This window comes from Perissodus microlepis, chromosome 7, assembly GCF_051167445.1.
Source record: "Perissodus microlepis isolate ML-2025 ecotype Zambia chromosome 7, ASM5116744v1, whole genome shotgun sequence".
NCBI classification, from domain to species: Eukaryota; Metazoa; Chordata; class Actinopteri; order Cichliformes; family Cichlidae; genus Perissodus; species Perissodus microlepis.
In genome coordinates, this window is record NC_140467.1 from 46,640,063 (window position 1) to 46,664,978 (window position 24,916).

A 24,916-nucleotide genomic window follows, 5' to 3' on the forward strand; every position below is an offset into this window, starting at 1 on the left:
GTAACTTTTCAGATTGTTTCTCTGAGGGAGGCGTGTGTTATCACACAGCTGAATGCTCCAGGCCAGCAACAAACTTTTTATAAAGGCGGTCACACTTGCTGAAGGTCAATTAAACAAGTGCATTTCCTGCCATTTACTTACCTACTGAAGCAGTAAAGGTGTGCTGAGGTTTTCACAGGACTGTGAAAACTTTATTTTTCACATGACTGTTTATAAAGTCTATGGGTGGTAATTTAAAGAAATACCAAAGAGGCCAAATCACTGTCAAAAAAGACTAATGTTTCGCTTTGCTGCCCATTTTTTTTAACAATGTTTTGCTTTATTTCTATAATCTCTCTAATATAATTTTAGGACTAACTAGAGCTGTGCTACAAAAATATGCAAAAATATATTTGTGTCTCTGTCCTCATGTTGTTTACATACATAATAAAACAGAGTGCTATCTATTTTTGTGGGCCATGTACAGGTGTGGTATTAGCATGATGTAGCAAGTGTATTTTAACGGGGAAAAACAAGGTGGACACATTTCAGTGCTACGAGAAAAGGCCCTTTCAACAAACCCCTCACAGCTGGCTGCATCTGATCACATCTGTTCATTTATGGTTTTGATTAAAAAATAAGATTTAGAAAACTGCTGTATAGGAATGAGATCGTTTCCATAGGCTTGACATGTGGCAGGTGTTAAACAGCGAGTCTGCTGTACAGCTTTTATACAGTAAAAATCCAAAAATAACAAACAAAAGAGAAAAGTGTGTAATACTTACAACCATACCGTTTAGGGACACCCAGCAGTCAGGGGGGAAGTCTTGGAGCAGAGGCACCAGATACTGCAGACAGCCATCCCAGTGACACAGAAGCAGCATCATACCTATCAAATTAAATATTCTTACCACTGCACTAGCCAGGTCATAGGTCATATGGAAAATCTGCCAAAGAGAAAGACAGAAGAAAGGAGAGATAGAGACCTCATCAGCATCTGCTTGGTTGTGCGAAAACATTTACTCAAATTCTGACATTCGTAAGCCAAATGCAAGCACGGCATTATGAAGAAATATAAACTTCAGTAAGCAACACAGACACAGCGGCCCAGATTTAGATCTGTAAGAGTCTCAAACGTTGGATGCACTGGTATTTCAGGGACACAAAAAGATTAAAAAAAGATTAAAAACACTTAAAATGCTCACAAAAGTACAAAGTCGCCTTTGAAGCTGAGGGCACAGTGTGCCTGTCTGTCCTCCAAAGTGTTTGGGTGCCACAGCGTCTGTGTGTGCCTGCACGCGTGTGTGCGCATGTATCTCTGCACTCACAGATGTTGAGCTGCTTATAACTGAACACGGCTGCTTTCCAAAAAAAATAACCTGACCAGTAGAGGAGACACATAGAGCTAGAGTAGGTAGCACAGAGCAAGTGAAGTGAATGATGAGGGGAAGTGCAAACTTCTGGAATAATTAGCCCGTAAGTGCGTTTCAATGCTGTGAGCTGGAAAAGGTGTCGGTGCTGGTGTGGCTGTTTAATCAGAGCCCGAAAGTTTCAGAATAGAAAGTCATCAGCGGGGTGAGTAAGCATGTCTGCGGCGCAAAACGGTTTCATTCACGTCGGATCTGGCCGAAGAGAATTGACTCACGCCTGGTTGGCTGTGGCTTTAATTCAGAGTTTCTCATTAGCATCAGAAACCCATTACTTATTTCCAGGTTAGTTATTCCATAATCTTCCTCACACCGAAGCTCAATCTCTCCTCCCGCCAGCCCCCTGGTTCGTTTTGCATAATAAACCTGCCCCATTCGCCAGTTTGTTGAATTGAGACATTTCAGGTAATTACCATCTATTTTAAGTTCAGGTCTTTCCATTCCCCATACATTACCTGTTCTACCTATTATACATATAAAGGCAATTTAGTCGCTTCGCTTTTGTTTTTTAAATGAGAACTGATGAACTTTTTGTTTCGGGGGGTTTCCTTTTACTGACAAATGTTTACATTTGTATATAATACAAGAAATCAAGGATTTTCAGGTAAGTAAACATATATGTACAACACACATCAGTATCTTTATCTCTATATCTAAAACCTTGGTCATTTATGGTCTTTTTCTGTCCTTGTGTGCACCTAAACACTAACAAAAACACTACTACTACCGCATAAAATTTAGTTCCAAATAAGCCCAAAAAAGATCTGCAAGAGCATGGACTGCAGGCTGTGCTGATATGCACCAGTTTTGCCATTTGTATGCAAAATCATCTGTTAAACCCCCACCACCACCAAACCCCAGGTGTTTTAGAGGCTCTTTTAATCTTCCTCTCTCCACCCCGGTCTATTGTGACTGCCCTGTAACCTTTCTGAATAAAGGACAGTGTCCGCACACAGAACAGAGGAGAGAACAAGAGGCTGAGCTGGTGCTCAGATCCCTCTATGGTTCAACTCATCCATGGGGAGATATAGTGCACTGCCATGAAAGGCTAAAATTAGCCACTAGCTTACAGGACAGCTGTCTCAGTGCACCCAGTGTCTCTTCTGCTGCCTATATCTGTACTCTTATTTTAGCAGAATTCGCTCTCCCTCTGTTATGTGCACATGCATATTTACATACAGCCTGATGACATAATTAGGAAAGCGACAGAGCATAAGGTAGCCGTGAAGTGATAAAGGTATCTATTTCTGGAGGTACATGCTCCTGAAGGATTGCAACAAGACTAGAAAACAGGAAGTAGTGGGCCCTGTTTGAATTGCAAATGACTCATACCAGGCAGAAATAGGAAAAGGCTGATCACTCTGTCTCCACTTTCTTTTTTCAGTTAATACATAAGCAAAAGAGTGAAAAATAAGGATGAAGTTTTTTGGGTACATTTCTATGACGTGCGAGGGTTACAGGGAGGTCTCACAAATTCCCAGGGACCGTCTCACTTTGCTGGGAAGCCTCTGTGACCTTTGGGTCACGCTGAGTCAGAGAGGCCAGAGAGGAAATGATGTAGATGCTCATTAACACAATGTGGAGTTTATTTGGGTTTGCATTGCAGCGGCATCACTTTGAAAAGCCTGGAAGCAGCAGGAGGTAGCCACAAGGCAGGAGTGGGGTTTTTTGTTTTGTTTTTTTCAAATAGGGTTTTAAAGAAGAGGCTGCAGGTGTAGATCGCTGGTCAGGTCACCAGATTACAAAGGATAACCTTCACTGTGATGTGCAGATATGTAAGGATAAATTTGAACTGTGTGAGATGGTTCACTGAAGCGCACTCTGCTAATACAAACACAATGTCTCCATATTGCATTTACAGATTGTTTCTCATAATTAAAAGAAAGCATTTGCACATACTCGATCATCCAACTTCTCTTTCGAGAACTAACTGTGTTGGACAGCCTCTTTCTTTCTTTTTTTGTGGTAATCTGTTGTTTTATCTCGCTGTAAGGCTTCTAAGAAAACATGAATTGTATCAAACTGGGCAAAGGAAGGAATGCGGAGAGTGTAGGTCTGAACGTACATCTGTTTGACTCAAGCAGACAAAGAAAACACACAACTTGCAAAGCTTTCATGTAACACACAGCCGGCCCCTTGCTCAGGATATGTGTCACAACTAAGAACCATGCGCTTCAATTTGCTAATATGCACCTACTCGATCACCCATTAGCAACGTTCTGTTTCGTGCAGTCAGCAGTGTGTCTGAGCATCCCGCTGATGGAGAGGAATGATTAATATATGCCCGTGTTCTGTTCAACGTTTACTGTAAGGGAAATCAATCCAGATCTAAAAATAAAAGCAACAGAGTTCTGACAACAGCTGAACAGCTGGTCAAATAAAAAAAAAGTGATTACTGCTGAGGACTTTACTGTATGGCACGAGTTATAAAATGTACTATGCAAGCAAGCAAGAAACAAATCGTTTATCATTGTGGCAAGAAGCAAATTGATCCTTTTACTAAACTCTTTAAAAATGCTTCAACTTTTGTCAGACCAGCATTTAAAAAGTCTAAATGTCTTCTTAATTTTGATAAATCAGCCAGTGCAGAGTGGTTACAGATTGTTACAGACAGTGTCTGCCATTTAAGAGATAAGTCTGTTTTCACAAAGACTCGAAGCCTATAGTGTAGGTTTGTTATCAGTACTGGCCATTTATTTCTATTTTGTTTGTGTCTTGCCCTGCTAGAGGTTTTTTACCTGTTAAAAGAGAGTTTTTGTTTCCCACTTCCGCCAAGTGGCTGCTCATAAGATGTCCTCTGATTGTTCACGTTTTCCCTCCATTATTGTAGGGTCTTTACCTTACAATATAAAGTTCTGATTTGGCACTATAGAAATAAAATAATGTTTGAAAAATGTTGCTCCAATAGCAACATTAATATAAGTTTATTCTGTGGTTTAAGATCCAAAACTGACAGTTTTTGCAGTTCGGTGGCAGTGAATCGCTCCGAGATAAACATTTGAAACCAAATTTAGACTCAAATCTGTCATATGACAGATCCGAGTTCATTTTGAGCAACTATAACGTTTTCATAAACCTCGTGAACACAGGAAAGGTAGAGCTGACACAGAGCCAAAAGCATATCCAATGCTCTTGTTTGGCTTTGGCAAAATATAGGCTTGGAATTAAATGCATCAAGCTTAAATTTGACTGGGGATTAGGGCATAGGTCAGCATAATCCTGTAATACATTGGAGAAAAACAGCCAAGATTTGATATGATAGTGATAGAAAGTCACACGCTAGCTCTGTCAAGCCAATAGGTCGCTCATGCACTTGGTCTTTCCGCATCCTTTTGATGGGTTGTTAGAACAGAGCAGAGAACATTTTGAAACTTTGCAGGTATATTTTTATGTAAAGCAGCATGCTGATACATAATACTGCAGGGATTAAAATTCAAATCAATGTTGCTCACAAGGTATGGCACGAAGAGTTTTTGCTTATACGACTACGAGCCATCTGGTGGATGTATGCACTGTAGGCATACATTTTGAATCCTATGCACAGAGAAGAGAGCATGCAAGAGAATTACTCATCACCAAGCATCAAGCTGTGGGCCTGAAACACGCAATTACAAACTGTTCTTTATGCATCTTCAAATTGGACATGAGTGACCTCTGTTTGAGGTTAGCGAGGATTAGCATGGGACTAATTTGAGGAGATTAAATCCACCACTGGCTATTAGATTGAAGGATAACAAAACTGCTTCCAGGAAAATCTGGAATTCTCCTGCTTAGCATCATCTTGTAAATCTCCTGCTGGCTCTCTTTTGGTTTTGCTTAATCACGAAATTACAGTTGAACTTGGATTCTACAAAATCATACCGTGACGTAATGAGAATTCACTGGGAATTTGCAAGTTTCCTGTTTTCTTTTACTGCCTTTCCTCCTCTGAAGGCTAAAAAGCTTTTGCCCACTGTACTTGGTCTACTTTAAAAAAGGCAACAGCATGTAAGGCTAAATGAGCAACATTCTATATTTTCTATGGCAAAAAAACATTTCAATGCCGGTCTGTCTCTTTCTGAAAGAAAAGCAGCCTGCTGGAAGTAATCATAAATCCCATCACTGAAATGTGCAACGTGTAATCACATTGGTGTAAATATAGTTCAGCAATAAATAAATATAAATAGAGCTGGCATTATTTCAGAGCTTCAGGCAACATACTGTATGTGCTGGGACGCTAATCAGTCAGCAGATCTGCTTATCATACAGACTGGGATACTGTGTAAGAGGAGAGGAAAAGCCTTTCTAGCAATGTTATGCTTGTAACTTGGTTCTTGCCAAATCATGCGTGCAAGTACATAGGCTGCATAAAAAGCTCTGAATCTCAATGCAGAGGAACATTTAGGTAATGAGGCCCAGCAGTAATTAGGAGACAGAGACTTAATTAAGAGCCACATAGTGATCAATAGGATCTTAACACAGGCAGAAAACAAGCGATGATCTATTAATATAGTAAAGAACCCCCTAAACCATCATTGCTTCTTCATCGCAGGCTCTCATGCATGCATTTAAAACTAAAAAAATAGCAGCATTATCAGTAAAATTTATATAAACCGTTGAAGGTAAAAAGTAGCATTAAATAGAAATTCACCAAATAACCTGGTAGGTTGTTTAAGTAGTTGTTATTTCCAACTGCTGCATGCGGTTAATCTCTAAGCTATCAGTAAAAACAATAGACAAAAGATTATTAAAAAAAAAATCACAGCCTCAGTTACTCTTCCAGATATCGATTTAGTTGTTATGAAAACAAAATATTTTCACCATACGGACTCATCCCACACAGGCCCTGACACACTTAGAGAAGCCGAAGTGTTTCACATAAAAACAAGTCTCAAGAATCATATTGAACTGTATGATTTTAGAGCAGAACTGTAGTAATAACTGCACACGCAGACGTTTGCTAAAACAGCGACACTGTGAATCAGAATTGTCTCCAATTTGATACGAAACACACAAAACAAAACAAAAAAACAGGCCACTGATATTTTTTCCTCTTCTGGAATCACAAATGTTCTCTTTTTATTCCTGTGCACCTACTCTGATATGATTTCTGCAACATATTTCATCTACCAATGCTTGAATGTACCCTCGTGACCTCAGCAGATGCAAATTTCTGAGCATCAAATACAACTGCTAACGTGCCTCAAATACCACCAGTGAATGTGTGAAAGCGAAGGGCTCAAACTGGATGTGTGATATCGCAGAAGATCCTGACGCTCTTCCTCACCTCGCAGCTTAACTACCAGCCAATCAGTGGACACATTTAACTAGACAACCCTTCCCCTCGGAACTTGTCGATCACATCTTTCTGTCCAAGGAGATCTTCCTCACGGGAACGCTGCTGATCATCTGCTCTGCTTTCCATTGTTTCTGTGTCCGTCAGCATTATTCTCTTGTTCTTCCACTAAGCACATCACACTTCACCGCAAGCCGAGCTGCTTTGCCCGCTGTCTCACCCGCTCTGCGTCTATTTTGGTCGTGTGAGCGTGATAACCTTAACACTTCTGTTCTGCCTTAATCTGCGCTCTACCATTCACAGATGCATTGGCAGAGGCAGCGTCCTCTGGGGCAGAAGCTCACAGACCCGCAGGGATCAAATTTATGATCTTCTCTGCGTGGACAGCATTGGTGATCCACTCTGTGTGCTAAGCCTTTTTTTTACTGTAATTATATAGACATCAGTCCCAGAGTCTGTAGGGATTCATGTATGCAGTTAATGCATGCACATTCTTCTAGAAATTTCCTGCAGGGCTTATATTAGCCTGCTCTGCGCAGGACAGGTATGGTGCATTAGGACAACAAGTAAATGTATTTATGGATGAATGTTCTATTGATTTGTACCTGTAACCTGAGCAGTGGTAACAAAATAACATCAGCTCAGGTCTAATAAATCATGTACACAAACACAAGCAGTACTTATAGCTCGGACAGCAGCACCAGTGCATTTATAACTCAGTGCACTCGGCGCAATGAGAAAATTGCTGGGAAGCGAAAGAGGCATGTGTGGACATATTGTCCAAAACATGTTAGTGCCCTCAAGAATAACTGTTTTCCCACATGACCCATTTTTAACGTCATCTGTTCGGTTATGCAAGTCTGTTGACAGTTTCACTGCATCATTATAGGAATCATCATTACGAAGTAAGGCTGAGGGAGGGAAGAAGGAAAAAAGAAAAAGAAAAACAAGCTTTGAGCAGACAATGAGCTGACAGAGAAGCGTGCATCTTTCACACAACAATCCCAGGCCAGAAATAAAAGAGTTCTATCGAAGAAGAAAATACTAATGCTGACATAGTATTACTCTGTTTTGACATTGACCAGGATTTTTTCTCATTCAAATTATCCCAAGGAGCAACTCTCCAGAAATGTAAGCGCACAATGCAGCAATGAAAGAAGAAGCTCAGTAGAGGAGCATTTAAACCTCATATCCTCTGTATGTATGTGCACAGCATAAAGTAGGGTTTACTGCAATTCATTTATGGGTTTTTTAACACTGTTATACAAGAACGTGGGCGGGCTTAATTTTATTAAATTGTTTTATTGCTTCAGAAAAAATTAACTTTTTTTAAAGGAGAAACTACAAAATGATTGTGCAGTCAAATATAGTTCCTGAAAGCAGTGAAAATAAAAATATCTGAATTGACAGATCAGACTTTTAAGAAAAAATCTAATTTAGTCAAGACAATCTGAGCATCTCCAGTAGATCTGCATTAATAAAGGCTAGACTGAAAAAGAAAGAAAGAAAGAGGACTGCAAGTTTTTCCTTTGTGCAAATGTCACAGCAGCGCAGTGAAAGAGAGACAGAGAGAGTGCCGTAGTCTGAGTTGTGGTTGTACTAAGAAGGTAGTCAGGGAAGATTAGTGCTCATGTGAGAGCAGGAGGGATTTGACTGGATTGCACAGGGTGACCCGCTGTGCTCATGTAAATATCAGCAAGATGGACGGTATCACAGTGTGCATCGAGGTCACACCCGTCCCGATACGCTTGGGGATGGAGGGGTGGAGATTGCCCGGTGATGCGATTTTAGACTGCTTTTTATATATTTCTTTTTAATCATCATACTCAAAGTTGCAGCTGAAGCTTGGTTAAAAAAATATGATGGTATTAACAGTGTGTGTCTTTTCGGGATGATTGTTTTAGGAAGAGAAAAACATAAAAGAGGAAATCAGGAAATGGAAGAGTGAATGCATACACCCTTGAGGGCAGTCTGATGTTATAATTACTCATCTGAGTAGCAGTGGAGCAGCATCATACTAACTAATTCCACATATCTCTTGACTGCATGACTACAGCTGACATGCTACATATAGTCCTGTCCGTACTGTAGCCATGCATTTGTTTACCGCCATAGTGGTTCCTCCATATATGTGCTTAGATTCACATAAACAGCTGGATTTCAGCACATGAGCACGTCATCATGACAGATGGATGAAGGGTGCTTTGCTAAGTTGATCCACCGCAACATTAGCTCTTGGGAAGTGAAACCCTAATGCCTCAGTAGTTAGTAATCAATTAATTTGCACACAAAGCATCATTACAGGATGTCTGCAATGAGTGTCGGTGCTTGCCTATAAACAATCAAGGGATCGTTACGCTCCTCATGCAGAATCAGTCAATAACAAACAGGTTTATAGTGATTGGTCAATTATTCAATAAGTTGGTTGATAAGGACGAATATTCTCAAACCATTTTGTCAATCAACCACTTATTTTTCAAGCTGAACCTTTGATGGTTTAGGTTTTGTTTTGTTTTTTAGTCATGAAGGCTAAGATCACAGAACAGGAATTTTTCTTTTTGTTACTTTTGTTTCTGGAGAAAATTCCCAAAAGAGCATCAAATAAAATGAACATTTTTGCAGTCGAGTGGATTGTAAAAAACCCAAACAACTGCAGCTAATGACACTCTTCCTCTTGCCCATGCAACGCTTGCAATATCAGTGTGTGTATATATATATATATATATATATATATATATATATATATATATATATATATATATATATATACATATATATATATATGTGTAAAGGAATCAGTGCTTTTTGGAAGTGAATTTCAGCTCTGGAGGATGATAAAATGGTGATTAACTAGTCAAGGTCAACAATTCAGCTCCCAACACTGTTTAATAAGTCCAAGAAGGGTGTTAGTGTTTATTAAGACATTTATATTTAAACTGTATTATTGTGTTGCCATCCAAGGGCATTTTCTTATGATGCATTCAAATTATTATTATTTTGTACGCTGTGTACAGTGGGAACCAGATTTCTAGAATAAAAAATTGGAAGGTCATGCTTTTGCGAATAAGAAAAATTTGTTGTTGCCCAGTAACCGCACTAACTGAGCAGCTTTGGTAACCAACTGGTTGCCAAGAGGTTGAGCATGCAGCTCAACCTGTGAGTGATCATGTTTTCATAGTGTTGCCTGATGGGAGGCAAGCTGACTGCAGTCACTATTAAACAAGTTGGAAAACGTTTGCAAAAAACTGGCGTCTAATTTCTGATCGTGGCCAGAGTCAATCTGTGCTGATGAGGAAACCGTGTCTGTGACACATATCTTCACAATGGAAGACTCAACTCAGCTGGTTGCTAACTAGTCATTTTGCAGTTGCAGTTTGCAATTTAGAAACTAGACATAATCCAGTTGCTGGTACAACTTCACTTTGAAGTTGTACCAGATGATCTGCAGATGATCATGGAGCTGGTCCCCATGTTTGAAACAACCACAAGAAGCACAAGTTGATAGCACGCGGTCACACTTGGTCATAGCACCGTCTCCAACCAGTGTTTTCCAGTGTGTGACTATAGCATTACGTACCAGGTATCTCGTCTTTCACTGTGACCCTGGATATGTCACCAAGATACTTCCTACATGCACAGCTACAACACTACCAACCAGTACTCAAAGTATTCTACTGCATTCCTTACACCGATCACTTGCGCCTCTGTTACAGTATTCAGTAAAAAAACAAACCCATACATTAATTGCAAACCAAGAAAATGGAGCTAACATGGGTGTTTTTCAACAGCCACCAGGATCTTTTTCTGTTCTTAAGAAGTGTTTATGTCTGAACATGTGAAAAAAGCAAGTGAAAATGAAACAAAACAACGAGTGACAATAAAAACGTAACTGTTCACATACAAACCTTGAACCCTTGTACCAGCGCCTGAAAAAATGGACTTTGTTGCCCTTATAGAAACACTGGAAACACTGTAGTATGGCTTACAGCACATGAAGTGCGTTAGGCTGCAGAAACAATCAACCAGCATAGTTCATTTGGAGGATTCTTGATGTGTCATGTGACAACTTTCTGTACTGTGCGCACACTGCAGAGGGAAACTAGTCTCCATGAGGGGATATCCCATGGGAATGGACAGAAGATCAAAGCTGCTTTCGCTGACAGCTTTTTTCTTCTCAGAACTCTAGAGAGGGGTAACAGAAATCAGGACTTCTTTTTTGCTAAATACTGAAATACGATGTGTTTTCAAAAACAAAATTATGATAAAAATAAGCCACTGTTGTTGGGATAAAAAGCTTGCTCTATTTCACTGCTCTGGTGCTGCTGTAACTATTATAAGAAGAGTATGGTGTTTAAGGTGATTGGAAGTATTAATTACTATAAATTATAACCAGAAACAGCTGGTAGTTTGAAAATAATTCCTGTCGCTTTCAGTCTTGCCGTCTTTACTGTGCAGACATGTCCGTTCATATCTTATATCAAATAAAAGGCTGAACTGAGAGACGGACTGGCAGCAACAGTAAGAGATGAAAAGAGTCAGAGTATGCAATAAGCAGAAGTACTCCCGACGGAGCAGTATAAAACATTTTGAACATCGTGCACAGCTTACAATGACACCACGATACAAAGCGACCTGTAAAACCAGCCAGCAGTTGTTGGTAAAGGCAGAGGAATCTAACCTTGGTGAAATAAACGTTCAAGAGATGTTGACGTACAGTATGAAATACAGATACATTTATTATGGATATTCCAGATTCAACACGTATGGTCATCCCCATTTTGAGTGTGGTATACCCCAGTGAGATAAGCGCGCTTGTGCACTATCAGCACCCAGACAGGCTGTCCTTGAGCCTCTGGAGGAGCAAAATGAAGGACACCAAACAGAAGACGCAAAGGTCATCATGCTCCAAAAGGCTCGTCTGGGCCTGAATCTATCAGGCATTCCTTAAATTGCGACAACCAAAAAGGTCATTCAGCTACAAAATAGCCATAACAGAAAGTATATAATATTACAATTCACACAAAAGTAGATTTTATTACAACACTTGGAAAACTAACACCAACACACGCCGCTGTTAAGTATCAGTCAAATATCTGTAGGGGCTATTAACGGTTGGGCTCATATTGTGCCTTTTAACTAATATTCATCTGTGGTATTGCAGTAATTGCAGCACATTATTAGTTTTACACATTAAAAAATGTTACAGATCTGCCTATCCTGAAAGCAAAACATGTGCAGTGTGTCTTTTTTTCCTGTTTCCATCCCTGCAATCCCAACTGGTCACAGCACACAGTGTCCCTCCCTGGATCTGGTTCTGCCAGAGTTCTTCCTGTTAAAAGGGAGTTTTTCCTTCCCAATGTCGCCAATTACTTGTTCAGAATGTGTTGTCGATAATTGTGGTTTTTCTCTGTCTTTCTCTTTACCTTACAATATAAAGCACCTCGAGGTGACTGTTTTTGTAATTTGGTGCTCTATAAATAAAACTGAATTAAATTTTCAGTGTGATGGTTCATTATTTTTGATTCAGTTTTCTGCCCTATTTCCAACTCATCTAACTTCACTGCTTCCTAGGCCCCCTCTCCCTCCTGCTGTTCTGTTTATGAGCTGCACAAATTCAATATTTGATACTGCAGGAATAGGGATGGGTATCGAAACCCGGTTCTTGTTGAGAACCGGTTCCCACTGTTTCAATTCCTTGGAATTGTTTGCCATTTTTGCAAACGATTCCCTTATCGATTCCAGTCGCCCCGAATGACATCACCATGCTGTGGAGCGTCATTTACCTGGCAGGAAACACGGCGCGTAAGCGGCTCAAACGCTCAAAAGTTTGGTTATACTTTACAAGAACGGATGACAACAGGGCAACTTGCAATACTTGCAAAGTAGATATTTCATTTAAGGGAGGAAACACTACGAATATGCAAAAGCATTTGCTCACAAAACATGCGATGACCTTAAATGAATGTTTTTAATTCCGCTCCGGACTCGTGAATCTCAACCCAGCAGCAGCGGTAACGTTTGCACGTCCCGTTAATGCGGCAGGTAATTAATCAACTAACAGTGCATATTATGTTAGCACGATCTGCCTTATTACAAAACCTGTCATTACTGTGCATTTAGGTGACCATGATGAAAGAGACAGACAGAGTCTGGCTGGCTCAGATGCTGGCAGTTCTCGCTGCAGTCTACCGGTAGCGTCTCCTTTCAGGCCAGGATAGACGAATGTCACCGAGCAGTGACTAAGTTTGTGGTAAAAGACTTGCACCCATTTGCCACAGCAGATGCCCCCGATTTTCGGTAAGTGAATGTGTTTAATTGTAGGCAGGGACATTACTGGATATTCTTGTGTAATTGCTACAGAATAATTTATGTTATACTTTGTTATTGCTACAGAAGAATATTTATTTTATTATTTTACATTTACAATTTTTTTTCCTGGGGACCCCGTGACACCCCATCGAAGAGCCGTAGGCTGTGGATCTCTTAAGATGTTACTGTTGGGTTTGTAAGGCCATGTTACTCCTAAATTTTTATCTTGTTCAAAGAGAAGATATAAAACAAAGTTCTAAGCTAATCGACCTTAGTGTTCTCCTTTTTTAAAAAGAATCGATAAGAGAATCGAATCGTTAAACAGAATCGAAAATGGAATCGGAATCATGAAAATCTTATCAATACCCATCCATATGCAGGAATGACACCTTATGTATTTTTTATTTACAGAACCCATGTGTTAAAATCACATATTTGCCATAATCCCTCTGTTTTTATATGTATGCTGTTAAATATGTTATATATGTAATATATGTTGCAGCATATTGCATTTTAACCAAACCTCTGACTGATTCAATGAATCTTAGCTCTGCCGCAGAGCACTATACATTTCTGTCTGCTTTCAAATCATTGAGCCTGACAATTAACTCTGTACTCTAAACCATATGGTCTAGCAATTTACTGGAAACAGTCTACTACAGTTAACAAGACCAACTAACAACAGAAGGAGTAATGAGAGACTTGGCAAAGGGGAAATTGGTTAAATCTGCAGGGAACAAGGAGGAAAACGTTCTTTCAAGCGGTGCAATCTGGGATTTTCCACCCTATGGGCCAAGAGCGAGCTTCCCTCTGTGAGCTGAGCAAGAGCACAGTTCAAGGCACATTACATTCAACGTCAGAGCTTTGTCTTAAAACAGAGAGGACAAGAACACAGACAGCATGGAGGGGGAAGAAGCACTGTCCTTCATTTTTGTTTGCTTGACAAAATTGGACTGGAGCAGTCCATTAGGCTATTGTGTGGGACTTGACTTGCTTGTTTGTGTGTGTATTTGTGTGTGAGAAAATGGGAAGAAAGAGACGAAGCTAAGAAGATCCCTGTCTGTGCAAGGGAAGATCATTTAACATGTTTAATGTCTGAAGGGCTCAAGCTCTCATTTAAGCGAGTAGAAGGCCCTCTGCACACAAAATATGAAACGTGTGACAGGCACATTGTCACACATGGAAACACGTGACAGAGCTCTTTTGCAGCCTGCAGCCTGCAGCCTGCGACTCCCACACACAACACAAAACAAGTCTGCTTCGCCTCCAGAAACCTAGCATGCTCTGCAGTACAAGGTGGAGTTCACTTGTGTGTTTATGCCAGTGACCAACAAAATGTGTGGATCCTTCAATAGCAAAACACCCATCCACATGCTATGGAACACGGTTTGATTTGGATAGCCCAAATAAGCATGTGAACACACTGTAGGCAAGAATTCATAGAAGACTGAGAAGAGTGTTCTCTGGCTAAATGGTTAGCAACACTGGACAGAAAATATGCACATGGTTTAGAGTCGTATCCAATATTGTTTGTTCAAGCACTTAATTTAGCTAGCTTTATTATAACCAGACTTGGAAATTGTATGGCCCCGAGCTACATCTGGTCCATTTGGTTATCCCTGACCGGCCTGCATGAGGTCAATGGCAATTAAACATAAATAAGTGTAGTTTTCTCATTTCAGCCAGCAAACCCTCTTTGATAACTTCTCCTCACAGAATGGGTTACTATTTGGGTTATTTCAAAGGGAAATGCTCTTTTTTTTATCAATTATAAAAGCAGGTTTGTGCAAGCGGATGCAGCTTCACTGTATTTGAATTAGCACAAACTTTGATGAGATATCTCGGTTTGCTAACCGTGAAGGTTGTTAGTCATTTAATACAGAATGCAGAAGTTTTTAATAAGATATAGACTGAAGTCTGAGATAAAGCAGTGTGCTTAGTTTGTGGATGACAATTTAAATCACTCTTGGGACTAAACATGCAGAGCAGAGTTAAAACTTGGCTAATGCAGAGCAAGAACGTACAGTTAAACCTTTACTAGCAAAGCTGCAACAAGGACTTTTTACCAAGTTTCACACATCCAGGGACGCAGCAGTCAAGACCAGCTCTGTGATTTCCCATAACAACAATAAGCAGTAAGCATTTCACTGATGGGGAGTTTTCCAAAGTGTAATGCGCTAACATACCCCGCAAAAAAAGAAGCATTTGAGAACCTGCCCCTCTCCAGGCGAATCATAACAACGTGGCTCTAGGATATCAGTCTCTTTTTAAAAATGTTTAAAAAAAAATTCTTGATTTTATTTGAAAAGGGACCGTGTACAATATTAACATAGATGTTGCCACTTGAAGCATTGTACCAGCGTTAGCTTAAAGCTAATTTGCATCTGCAGTCACTTGGCAGGTTACGTGCAGAATATCACAAAAAAGTCACCCGAAAATTAAATTGCATAACACACAAAGTGTTCAGAAGTCTGTGAGTCTTTCAGGAGTTACATCAGTTTGGATTTTATGGATTCTCGTGGGTGAAAGTCAATAAAATAAAGCATTGTGGAAGGTACCAAGCCATTTAAAAATCTTAAACACCAAACACAAATTGGAAAACAATTTAAAATCCTTCAGCTTCAATTTTAACTTTTTCTACTTGGCTCTGGATGAGATCTGGGGTTTCCATGACAGCTCCGTGACTCCTCTTTGTACGTGGGATAACCAAAGAGTTTAATAAGGAGCTGGAAGCAAAGCATGCCGTGAAAGAGACTACGAGAGGGAGTTCATGGAGTTAACAGCATGTTTGCTGGGGCTAGTGATAAAATGTTGGCGCACTTGCTCCGCTGATTTCACATTTCAATCACTTAAATGTAGCATCTTCTCTTACCAGTGGCAGTTTATAAAGAGATAAAATTGATATTGAGCAGAACTGAATTAATCTCACTGGTACCTTACTCCACAGTCTAAGTTTCCCAAATTAGTTACCCACCCCTCATAAACACAGCATTTGGATTTACAGGATGTAGCTATTTCATGTTTATGTTGCCTTTCTTCATTTGCATTAATGCTGCAAATGCTTTATGGTCTATGTTTTTAATTCAATTCATAAAAACAATAGCACTGCCATTTTTATGTAATTAGTCATCAATTTAGTCAAAGTCTGCAGAGTCCATCGGCAACATGACTTTATTCTGACCATGGAAAATGCATAACAGAAGATTGAGCTAAAAGAGCCACCGTTAAGAAAAGAGAAAGCATTAAAGCATATGTTTCAAGAGGCCGAACCCTAGATCCAAGCAGGCCCTAGACTCTCATGTAACAATATCCTAATGCAGACTAGAAATGTCCAGTCAAAATGTCATGGTGCAGTCCAATGGTGCAGTCACAGTGGGCATCAGTTTTATCAAAGCTGAAATACGTGAATCTTCTGTTTTCAAATGTCTGTTAAGCTAATGCATTCATCAATATCTTCAGGGGCCTGATCAACCAGCCTCACAGCATATCTCCTCCTTCACTTCACACACAAGCTGTTTCTTGGCTGCTGGCTCAGTTTGATAAATGACGTGCACAGAAAACTATGATGCACCATATAAAGTATGGTGTTAAAGTCTTCCTGTCCTGCAGTGTCCTCGACCTAACCTATAAGCAAGAGCAGAGTGTTTTTGTGCTTTGAAAATCAATGCCCCCTGTTCATCTTGGGACATTAAATATAAACAACCAGCTGTGCAGCCTTGGCAATGTTTGCTTCTTGAGTTAGCCCAACAGAAAATCTGGGCTAGCTCACACCTGCGCCACAGTTGGAACATGTTCACGGTTCAACTTCCGCCGCCTCAACTTTCAGTGGTGCTGTCACTTTTAAAGCTTTAATGCTGTTAAATTCATCTCTATAAACAATACTATTGTGCACGTTTTCCTATTTTTTTTATTTGCAGCGATCCTATCCATGCTATTGGTTCATCAGCATTAAGTATTATAAAAATAGTGTACACTGTAGCAATAGTTAGTACAGCATCCATACATCAAAATACTTCACAGGTATGAAATACACATATAAAAATGAACACATTTGGTAGATATGACACAATCTCACAACAATTCCCAGACTCTCACATTGCATCACTTCAAATCTCAAGAAACAGGAAGCAGTTGTACATCGTCATCAGCCAGTGCCTTTGCTCTTTCACAGAGGAGAGAACCGCAGCTGTCCCTCACCACTATTGCCTGTGCGTCCTGTAACTAAGCGGATGTAATGAGGATACGCTCCTTTTAATTTTCCTCCAGTAAACACTGTGATAAAAGGATTGTATATCTTCTTTACAGATTCATGTTGTCTTTATTTAAGATTGTTGCTGACAAACTGGCGGACGATGTATCTTATCAGAAGTACTAAAATAGACATTACTGCATCCAGTTTAATTTCTCGTTCACCTTGCATAATCGTTCATCTGTAACTACAGAACAAAAAAAAAGGGTCAGCACAATAATTGTTGTATATAGCATTTGTATTCTATTTTTATCCTATTGTATATTTTATTTTATTTTATTCTATTGTATACAGTATTTTATTTTATGCTATTCTATTGTGTACAGTTGTTTACAGTATCTTATCCTTATTGTATTCCAGTGTTCTCTCATTTTTGCTATATAACTTTGCACTGTCCACTTTCTGCTGTGACAAAACAAATTTCCCACGTGTGGGACTAGTAAAGGTTATCTTATCTTATAAACAAGCGAACAAAGTATTAGAATGGAAAACTATAACCCCCACCCCACCGCCCCACCCCCGGTGCTTTCCTCTATTTGTTTCCTCTCTTTTTCTCTTTATGATCTCTCTTTTAACCTCACAAATGAGTCAACACTTTATGATTCAGCACACTTTCAGTGTGTGTGCGTGCGATTATGCACCTGTGTCCCTGCATGACACCAGGGCAGAGACCTTAAGGCACCGAATACTTGGCATTGCCTATTCTGAGACAGGTGAATGGGGTCCACGGGACTCTGCAAACACAGTCCCACTAATCTGCTTTGGCACCAAACTATTTGTTGCTATCGTGGCAGACTACAGTACACAATGGCTCACAGAACACTACGGCCTTTTTCACCTTACTGTTTCAGTACCTCGTGTCAGTTTCTATTCATCACTAAGAAGGTTATATCTTAATTTTCAGTGCCTGTAGCACTTAGTTCCATATTCAGCTGTTTATAAAGAATCCTTTATCTAGCAAAGATGCCTTCTTTTTTTATGTTTCATATGTTTATTTGGAGATATTAAACACATTTAATCAAATAAATTAGCTAATTTTTAATTTTTGAAAGTTAAGCTGTTTTCTGACTTAATACTTGGCATGGCTGTTTGTTTGTGAGCCTGTGTTTAATTTACTGTGCATTATTTGCAGTGAGCTACAGACAGAGGTCCGATGATCTGCTCTGGCTTTAATTTAGCATACCGATCAAACTGAAACATAAGCCACTGATGTAAACACAAACTGACAAACATCAGTACGTTCACATATTTTGTCTGACGATGGCAGGGTATAAAAGGGCATGCTGTCAGGCTGTCATACAAATAGCATGGGATATTTCAGTGGAGACCAAATATAGCCAGGCAAATGTAGTTAAAGCCTCTTCTTCAGTGAACTGGATACTCGGGTCAGTTGGCTCACATTTTCTCCCATTTCAGATCAATTTAACGACAGTGAATTAAGCACCTTTGCTTAGGACGACATCTCTATCCCTACAGGCAGATTCTAATTAATCAGATCACTCACATCACGTTCTGCAGTCATCTGTAGCAGATACTACTGTTTTTGTTTTTAAAGTATGCAACTAAAAAGCCTGAACCAGCAGTGTTTGCAGATAAAGTGCATTATTAATAATACCAGGTTAAATGTTTTTAGAAGGCAAATAAAAGGACAATTTGACTTATTCAGTAACACAGATACTCACAGAAACAGGTTGTACTATTAGTCTGTGACTACAGTGACGACAAAGTGAAGGTGCACATGGGAGCTGACGCTTCCTACAAGCAGCTGGTTTGTGTCTCAGGTCTTGGACGCCATCAGCCAACAGATCAAAGTAACAGAAGAGGAGAGGGAGAGGCTTGAAGGCAGCTCAGGGCAGCAAAGTCAACGCTGGTCATGACATATGTGGATGCTCAGCACACACGAAGAAAAGCTTGTGTCAACAGTAGCAATCCAGATGCATTACTAGCAAGTACTGAAAACATACATACTACTATATAGTCTCCACTGTACCGTACACCACGACCCATCCTTTACTTATCCAGGTAAAAAGTATCACTGAGATTAAAATCTCTTTTCCAAGAGAGACCTGGCCAAAGAGGGCAGCAAAAGGTACGACAAATACAACACATACAAGTTGGGGGGTTTGTGCAAAAACTGAAGCATATTTAACCACAGATGTAATGGTTATTTAATATCTTAGGTCGCATAACAGCAACAGGAGTAGTGGCAGTTTTGTTTTCATAATACGACCAACAACAGTTTTTTATTCTATTTTAAATGTACAATAAACAATAAATATTGTATGACAGATGTTTGGGTTTTTTTTGTTTTTTTTGTGTTTGTTTTTGTCTGGTACCCTCAAAAAGGGTACAGTTCCCCTTGGGGGATGGTATGTTGCCACAAGCCCAACCTGAGCCCTCCTGCTTGAGCTGGGATCTGGCGGGAGGCCTGGTGACTGTGATAAGCCAGATGTGGCACTGGGAGCTCTGGGGATTTTCTACAGCAGTTTAAAAATGTTATCCTTTTAGTCTCCTTTTGCATTTTCATTAAATAAAACAAACTAAAACCAGCATTGAATAGGATAGTATATAAATCATTTCCCTGTAATACACGTCATTAAGATCTGCCTGACATTAGCACATATCCAAAGGTGCCAACATTCTGAGAGAGCAAAAAACAAAAAAAAAACCACTACTGTGACTTTAAGGTCATTGGGATAATTAGCTCTGTGTCTGTGAGGGCATGAAATAATAAGAGAAACATTAGAGAAGCAGGGTTAGAAATGAATAGGAGCAGGGGGCAAAATGCCCTTGAAAGTTAAAACAAAAAAAAATCATGTGAAATTAGGTGTAAAATAACCAGATAACTCTTCTCATTATTTTTCTCAGTTGTTCAATTGTTAATAATTACACATAATTCCCTAATGAGGCACTATAGTTGAGAGGTAAGCTAGATGACTTGTAGTTTTCCCAATCCTCTGTTTATGGGAAATAACGAGCTGTAGGATTTCTTAACATCATGAATGGCACAGTGCTGAATCAACCAATCACGTGGCAGCGCCTCAGTGCATTTAGGCACGTGGACAAAAGAAGAGCAGAAAGTTACATTTTTAGCTCTGCACTTTTTAGCACTTATGTGCAGAGATGGGCAGTAGCGCGTTACTGTAATCCGATTACTTTTTTCAAGTAACAAGTAAAGTAAGGGATTAATATTGCAAAAAAGTAATTAGATTACTGTTACTTTCCAGTAAGCATGCCGCGTTACTGCGTTACTAAACCGTGATTTTATGAGAGTGTCTCATGACAAGGACGTACGAGCGTGCGACGTCCGTGACAGCAACAGACGTGTGTATATCAACAATGGATAATATGGAGTGCAGGAGAGATTAATCTTCAAATCTTAGCAAGCACCGAGCACGCTGCCACGGGAATGTAACAAAGTAATAAATTAACTAATTCATTTTGAAAATAAGTAATCAGTAAAGTAATGGGATTACTTTCTTAGAAAAGTAATTAGAAATTAGTAACTAATTCCTATTTTCAAGTAACTTGACCAACACTGCTGATGTGAATGTATGAAAGATCAGTAGTTACTTTCACATGTGTAAAAAGTGCACAAGCTTCCCTTTGGTTGGTCCCCACTCAGATTGTTTGAGCACACAGAATTTACTGCTCTACGTGACCTTCACACTGTACACTGCAATTTCCCTAAGTACTGCACATTGTAATAATTATGTTTGCACATGCACATGATGAATGATTTAGAAAACACACAGAGAACCAGACAACTGGATACAGTGCAAACAGCAGCATGCACTCTTGTAAGTAGACGTCTTTTCAGCTACCAAGTCTTAATATCTGTTGCCATAAAACACTAGTAATGTTTTTGTTTTTTTTTACTGCATATATTTTCTTCCATCTTTATTACATTTCCAAATTGGCACAGGCAGAGTCATCGAAGTGGAGTTTATAATGTCTTTCTAATGACTGGCAGTTGTGCGAGTTGTTAAATAAGGCACGTCAGGTCCTGACTGGGTCCTAATACTGTAGCTGTTCAACTGTTTTACTGCAACCATAATACCCGATATCCACTCCCCACCAAAACTGCCTGTATCAGGATCCTTCTTGCCACAAGCACTTTTAATAAAGGAAAGTGGAGTATTTACTGACAAATTACACAGCTAAATCATTCAGACATACCTGCAGGTGACTCCAAAGACTCATTTTTTATATATTAGATACAGTTTCAGTATCGATCACGCTAAATGGGAAAATTCTGCTCTGAACTAAAAATGAAGATTTTAGGAGGGTAACAACCCTAAAGAATAAGAATAGGTTTTCGCTGATAGAGACCGTGACTAGGACATTAGCAGTGATGGAAAAGTGAAAAAAGACTGAATGGCCAGCCAGCACTGGTGAAATAACAGCCTCCTTTAGTCCACAGATGGAGGGAGAAGATGGTGACAGAGTGAAGAGGGCGGGAGGGAGCAAACACCAGATGAAGGAATGACGGATGGACATACAGTTTGGAGGATGACTTATTGTAGAAACTGACTGAATAACTAGTTGGGTCCATCCCACGGCTGATGTAACGAATGTTCACAGCTTGAAAATCTTTGCAATGGCAGGAAACTACATTCGTCCCTCCATTAAAGCTCTAATCCTGCATCCCACACCTAACATGTTACGACAGCTTGGAATGTTTCCACCGAGTGCCTTTTCTTCCCCTCTCGCATCTCCAGTGGATGTGTCTGTTTCGCCGTTGTTTTATTATTCGGTGTGCTCGTTTAATATGGTTACAGCGAAATAAGTAAATTGATGCAAGCTTCATATACTAAACTATCTTCTTAAGTGCACAGGGGTTGGACATGTCTTAAAGAAAGACAACATGCCAAAGGAGGACATGCCGTGCGAGTGAGAGGGTGAGAAAAGGCATGCAACTGTGGGGAAGGGGGCGAACCAGAGGGAAAGAAGGAGCCACGGCGTTTGATAAGCAGCGAAATGATTGGAGGCAAAGACGAATGACGTGAGAGAGATGAACTGAGAGTAGCACAGGCCTGTAAGCTCTGCTGTTGCAGCCAGGCATTATGACACATCCCTGTGTACTTTGTACTGCACTGGCTGCCTGCATCCTCGCTGCAGATTCTCATTAACCTTGCAGCACTGAATATTTGTGCTTCTGTCCTGGTCCAACGCTGTCTCATCCTCCCAATGTATACAAGTCTGCAAACTACGCTGAACCTCACAATCAGCTTCCCACATAGTGTACATACCAAGATAATAACACCAAGCAACCACCATCTATAGTGCGCTCACTTTCAGAGTGTGTTGTGTGACGTATCTGTGCTCGTATGTGTGTGTGAGAATCCGGAACCAGAGACCATATTCAGCAAAGCTTTAATAATGCTTTACTGAAGCATGAATAATGGTTTTGTTTTTCAAATGCCACATTACACAGTAAGGATAATAAAAAATGTTTAAAGCACACACTGACAGAAAGCTATAAGCTACCATAAACACTGTAAAAGTCAGCTGCCTCGCTGGTACTTAAGCAGAAAGATGATCTTTTTCTGTATTATAAAAGTTCACTGATCCGTAGTATGGGTACCAGGAATCAGGCACAGTTCTGACTGGAGCTTATGTTTACACGGGCACAACAGCAGCTTTTATATAAAAGCCAGATGTGGCCACCGTGATGTCATCGATTGGTTTATAGCAGGGGTGTAAAATATATAGCCTGCGGGCCAGAATTGGACGCGCAAAGACTCTCATCCGGCCCACTGGACAGCTTTGGAAATGTGAAGGGCAGGATCAATTTTGGACTTCTAACTGTATTTATTCATTAGTTTTACAGCTTTCCCTCAAATAAAGACCTCCCCCATGGATATAGATACTACACCAAAGTAATTAATAACACAAAAGTTCCTGTTTTTTCACTTTCTTATATACAATATTGTATAATAAAGATGGGCTGAAGCTAGCAAACGAGACACTAGATTAATTAAGAATGGGCTTACTGAACTGTTAAATGACACATGAACAAGCAGCGTCATCTGCTCTCTACAACCTTCCCGTATACCTTCATACAAATTTACTCCACTTTTCAAACCTGGAGGCTGCATCCATCTTTTACATACAGTCCATGCACATAGCACATTATGCCTTGTTGCAGTCCTCTTGCTGCTGATATGTTTTTAATACACTCCGTGCATATCAAACAATCTAAAACAGCATGGCTAACAGCACGTGTAACAATAAGGGAGGAACGTGTCCCTGACGCTTTGCTGCAAGGACATTTAAAATAAGAGGGAGTCAAGCTGATTAAAAATGACAGCGTTATGTTCACCTATTTACATTTTAACTACGAAATCGTACACACAGTAATGACTTTGGCCGTGATATCTAAACTGGATCCACTAGCTGAAATGACAGGGTCACGATGACGTGTAGTTACTTAGTCCTTAGGAGAAGGATGAGAACACTGGATTCAGGTTGGAAAAAGTCTGAGACATGCAGTGACTCAATAGTGGGTAAGTAATGCATCACTCTCTGTTATATCCTTTGGGTATAACCTTGTGATATTTACACAAAATCCACTACAGTTAAACTATTAAGAAGGTTGCTCACTACGCCTCAGATTCATCTTTTTACACTGGAGACCACTGGAATGGTAAACTGTTAAATGTGTTCCCAAAACGTTGATTCTGTTCATCTGGACGTAGTGATTTCAGTGGCGAAACAATTCATCACTCATCCAACTTCTCCAGTCTCTGGTCAGGCTTTACCGCTGAAAACGCTACGTCCAGATGAACAGAATCAGCTGTTTGGGATTTCCTTACCTGGTTGACGTGCAGGTATTTTTCTCCTAATAAAAGCATCTGCTCTGATTTCACATTTCAAATTAATTTCACACATCAGTGAACTGAAACTGATTACACTAGTTACCTACAGATAAGTAGGTAACTCCCAAGCAAGGACCCCACCCAATCACAGTAAGAGACCGCACAACTTTGTTAATTTATGTGACAAAGACAAATATATACGCACCTCCTCCCACTGATGTATGTATCTGATGAGTCGGGACAGTCTTAGCAGACGCAGAAGACTGAGGATCTTGGTGAAGCGGACGATTCGCAGGGCGCGGGCTGTTTTATATACCTCTGAGTCAAAGCCTTTCTCCACTATCAAAAATATATAATCCACTGGAATGGAGGAAAGGAAGTCCACGACGAACCAGCTCTTCAGGTAATTCATCTTGATGACTTTGGGATCTAGGATGATCTCTGAGCTCTCCTCATTGACGATCCCCGTTCTGAAGTTCATGACTAGGTCCACCAGGAAGATGGTGTCCGAAGCCACGTTGAAGACCAGCCAGGTGGTGGTAGTCTGCTCTGAGAAGAAGGTTATTCCCACAGGAATGATGATTAGATTCCCCATCATCATGATGAGCATTATCAAGTCCCAGTAGAACCTGTGGAAAAACCGAAACAAATGAGTAATGCAAGCGATAAAACATGCTGTAGCCACAAAACTGAAGTCCACAGGGGAAAAGAAATCATGCTTCTTTTCTGCTTATTCTGCAGATATTGTTTATATGTATAATTCTGTTTATCCCAGTGCATTGCATACGGTCAGAGGTGACTGTTCACTCTGTCACTGCATGTCTTATGAAAAGGTAGAACAGTCCCAGAAAAGAGG

The 24,916-nt window shown here is 40.0% G+C and overlaps 1 protein-coding gene across 1 annotated transcript in view; it reads right to left on the bottom strand.

Moving 5' to 3' along the window:
* hcn1 (hyperpolarization activated cyclic nucleotide-gated potassium channel 1) overlaps window positions 1-24,916 on the bottom strand; it is a 72,012-nt gene that overhangs the window by 40,499 nt on the left and 6,597 nt on the right. The window contains exons 2-3 of the mRNA XM_084935453.1: window positions 24,266-24,689; window positions 765-926 (exon numbers count right to left, since the gene is read on the bottom strand). Coding sequence (XP_084791579.1) covers window positions 765-926; window positions 24,266-24,689 — 586 coding nt within the window. The remainder of the gene's footprint in view (window positions 1-764; window positions 927-24,265; window positions 24,690-24,916) is intronic.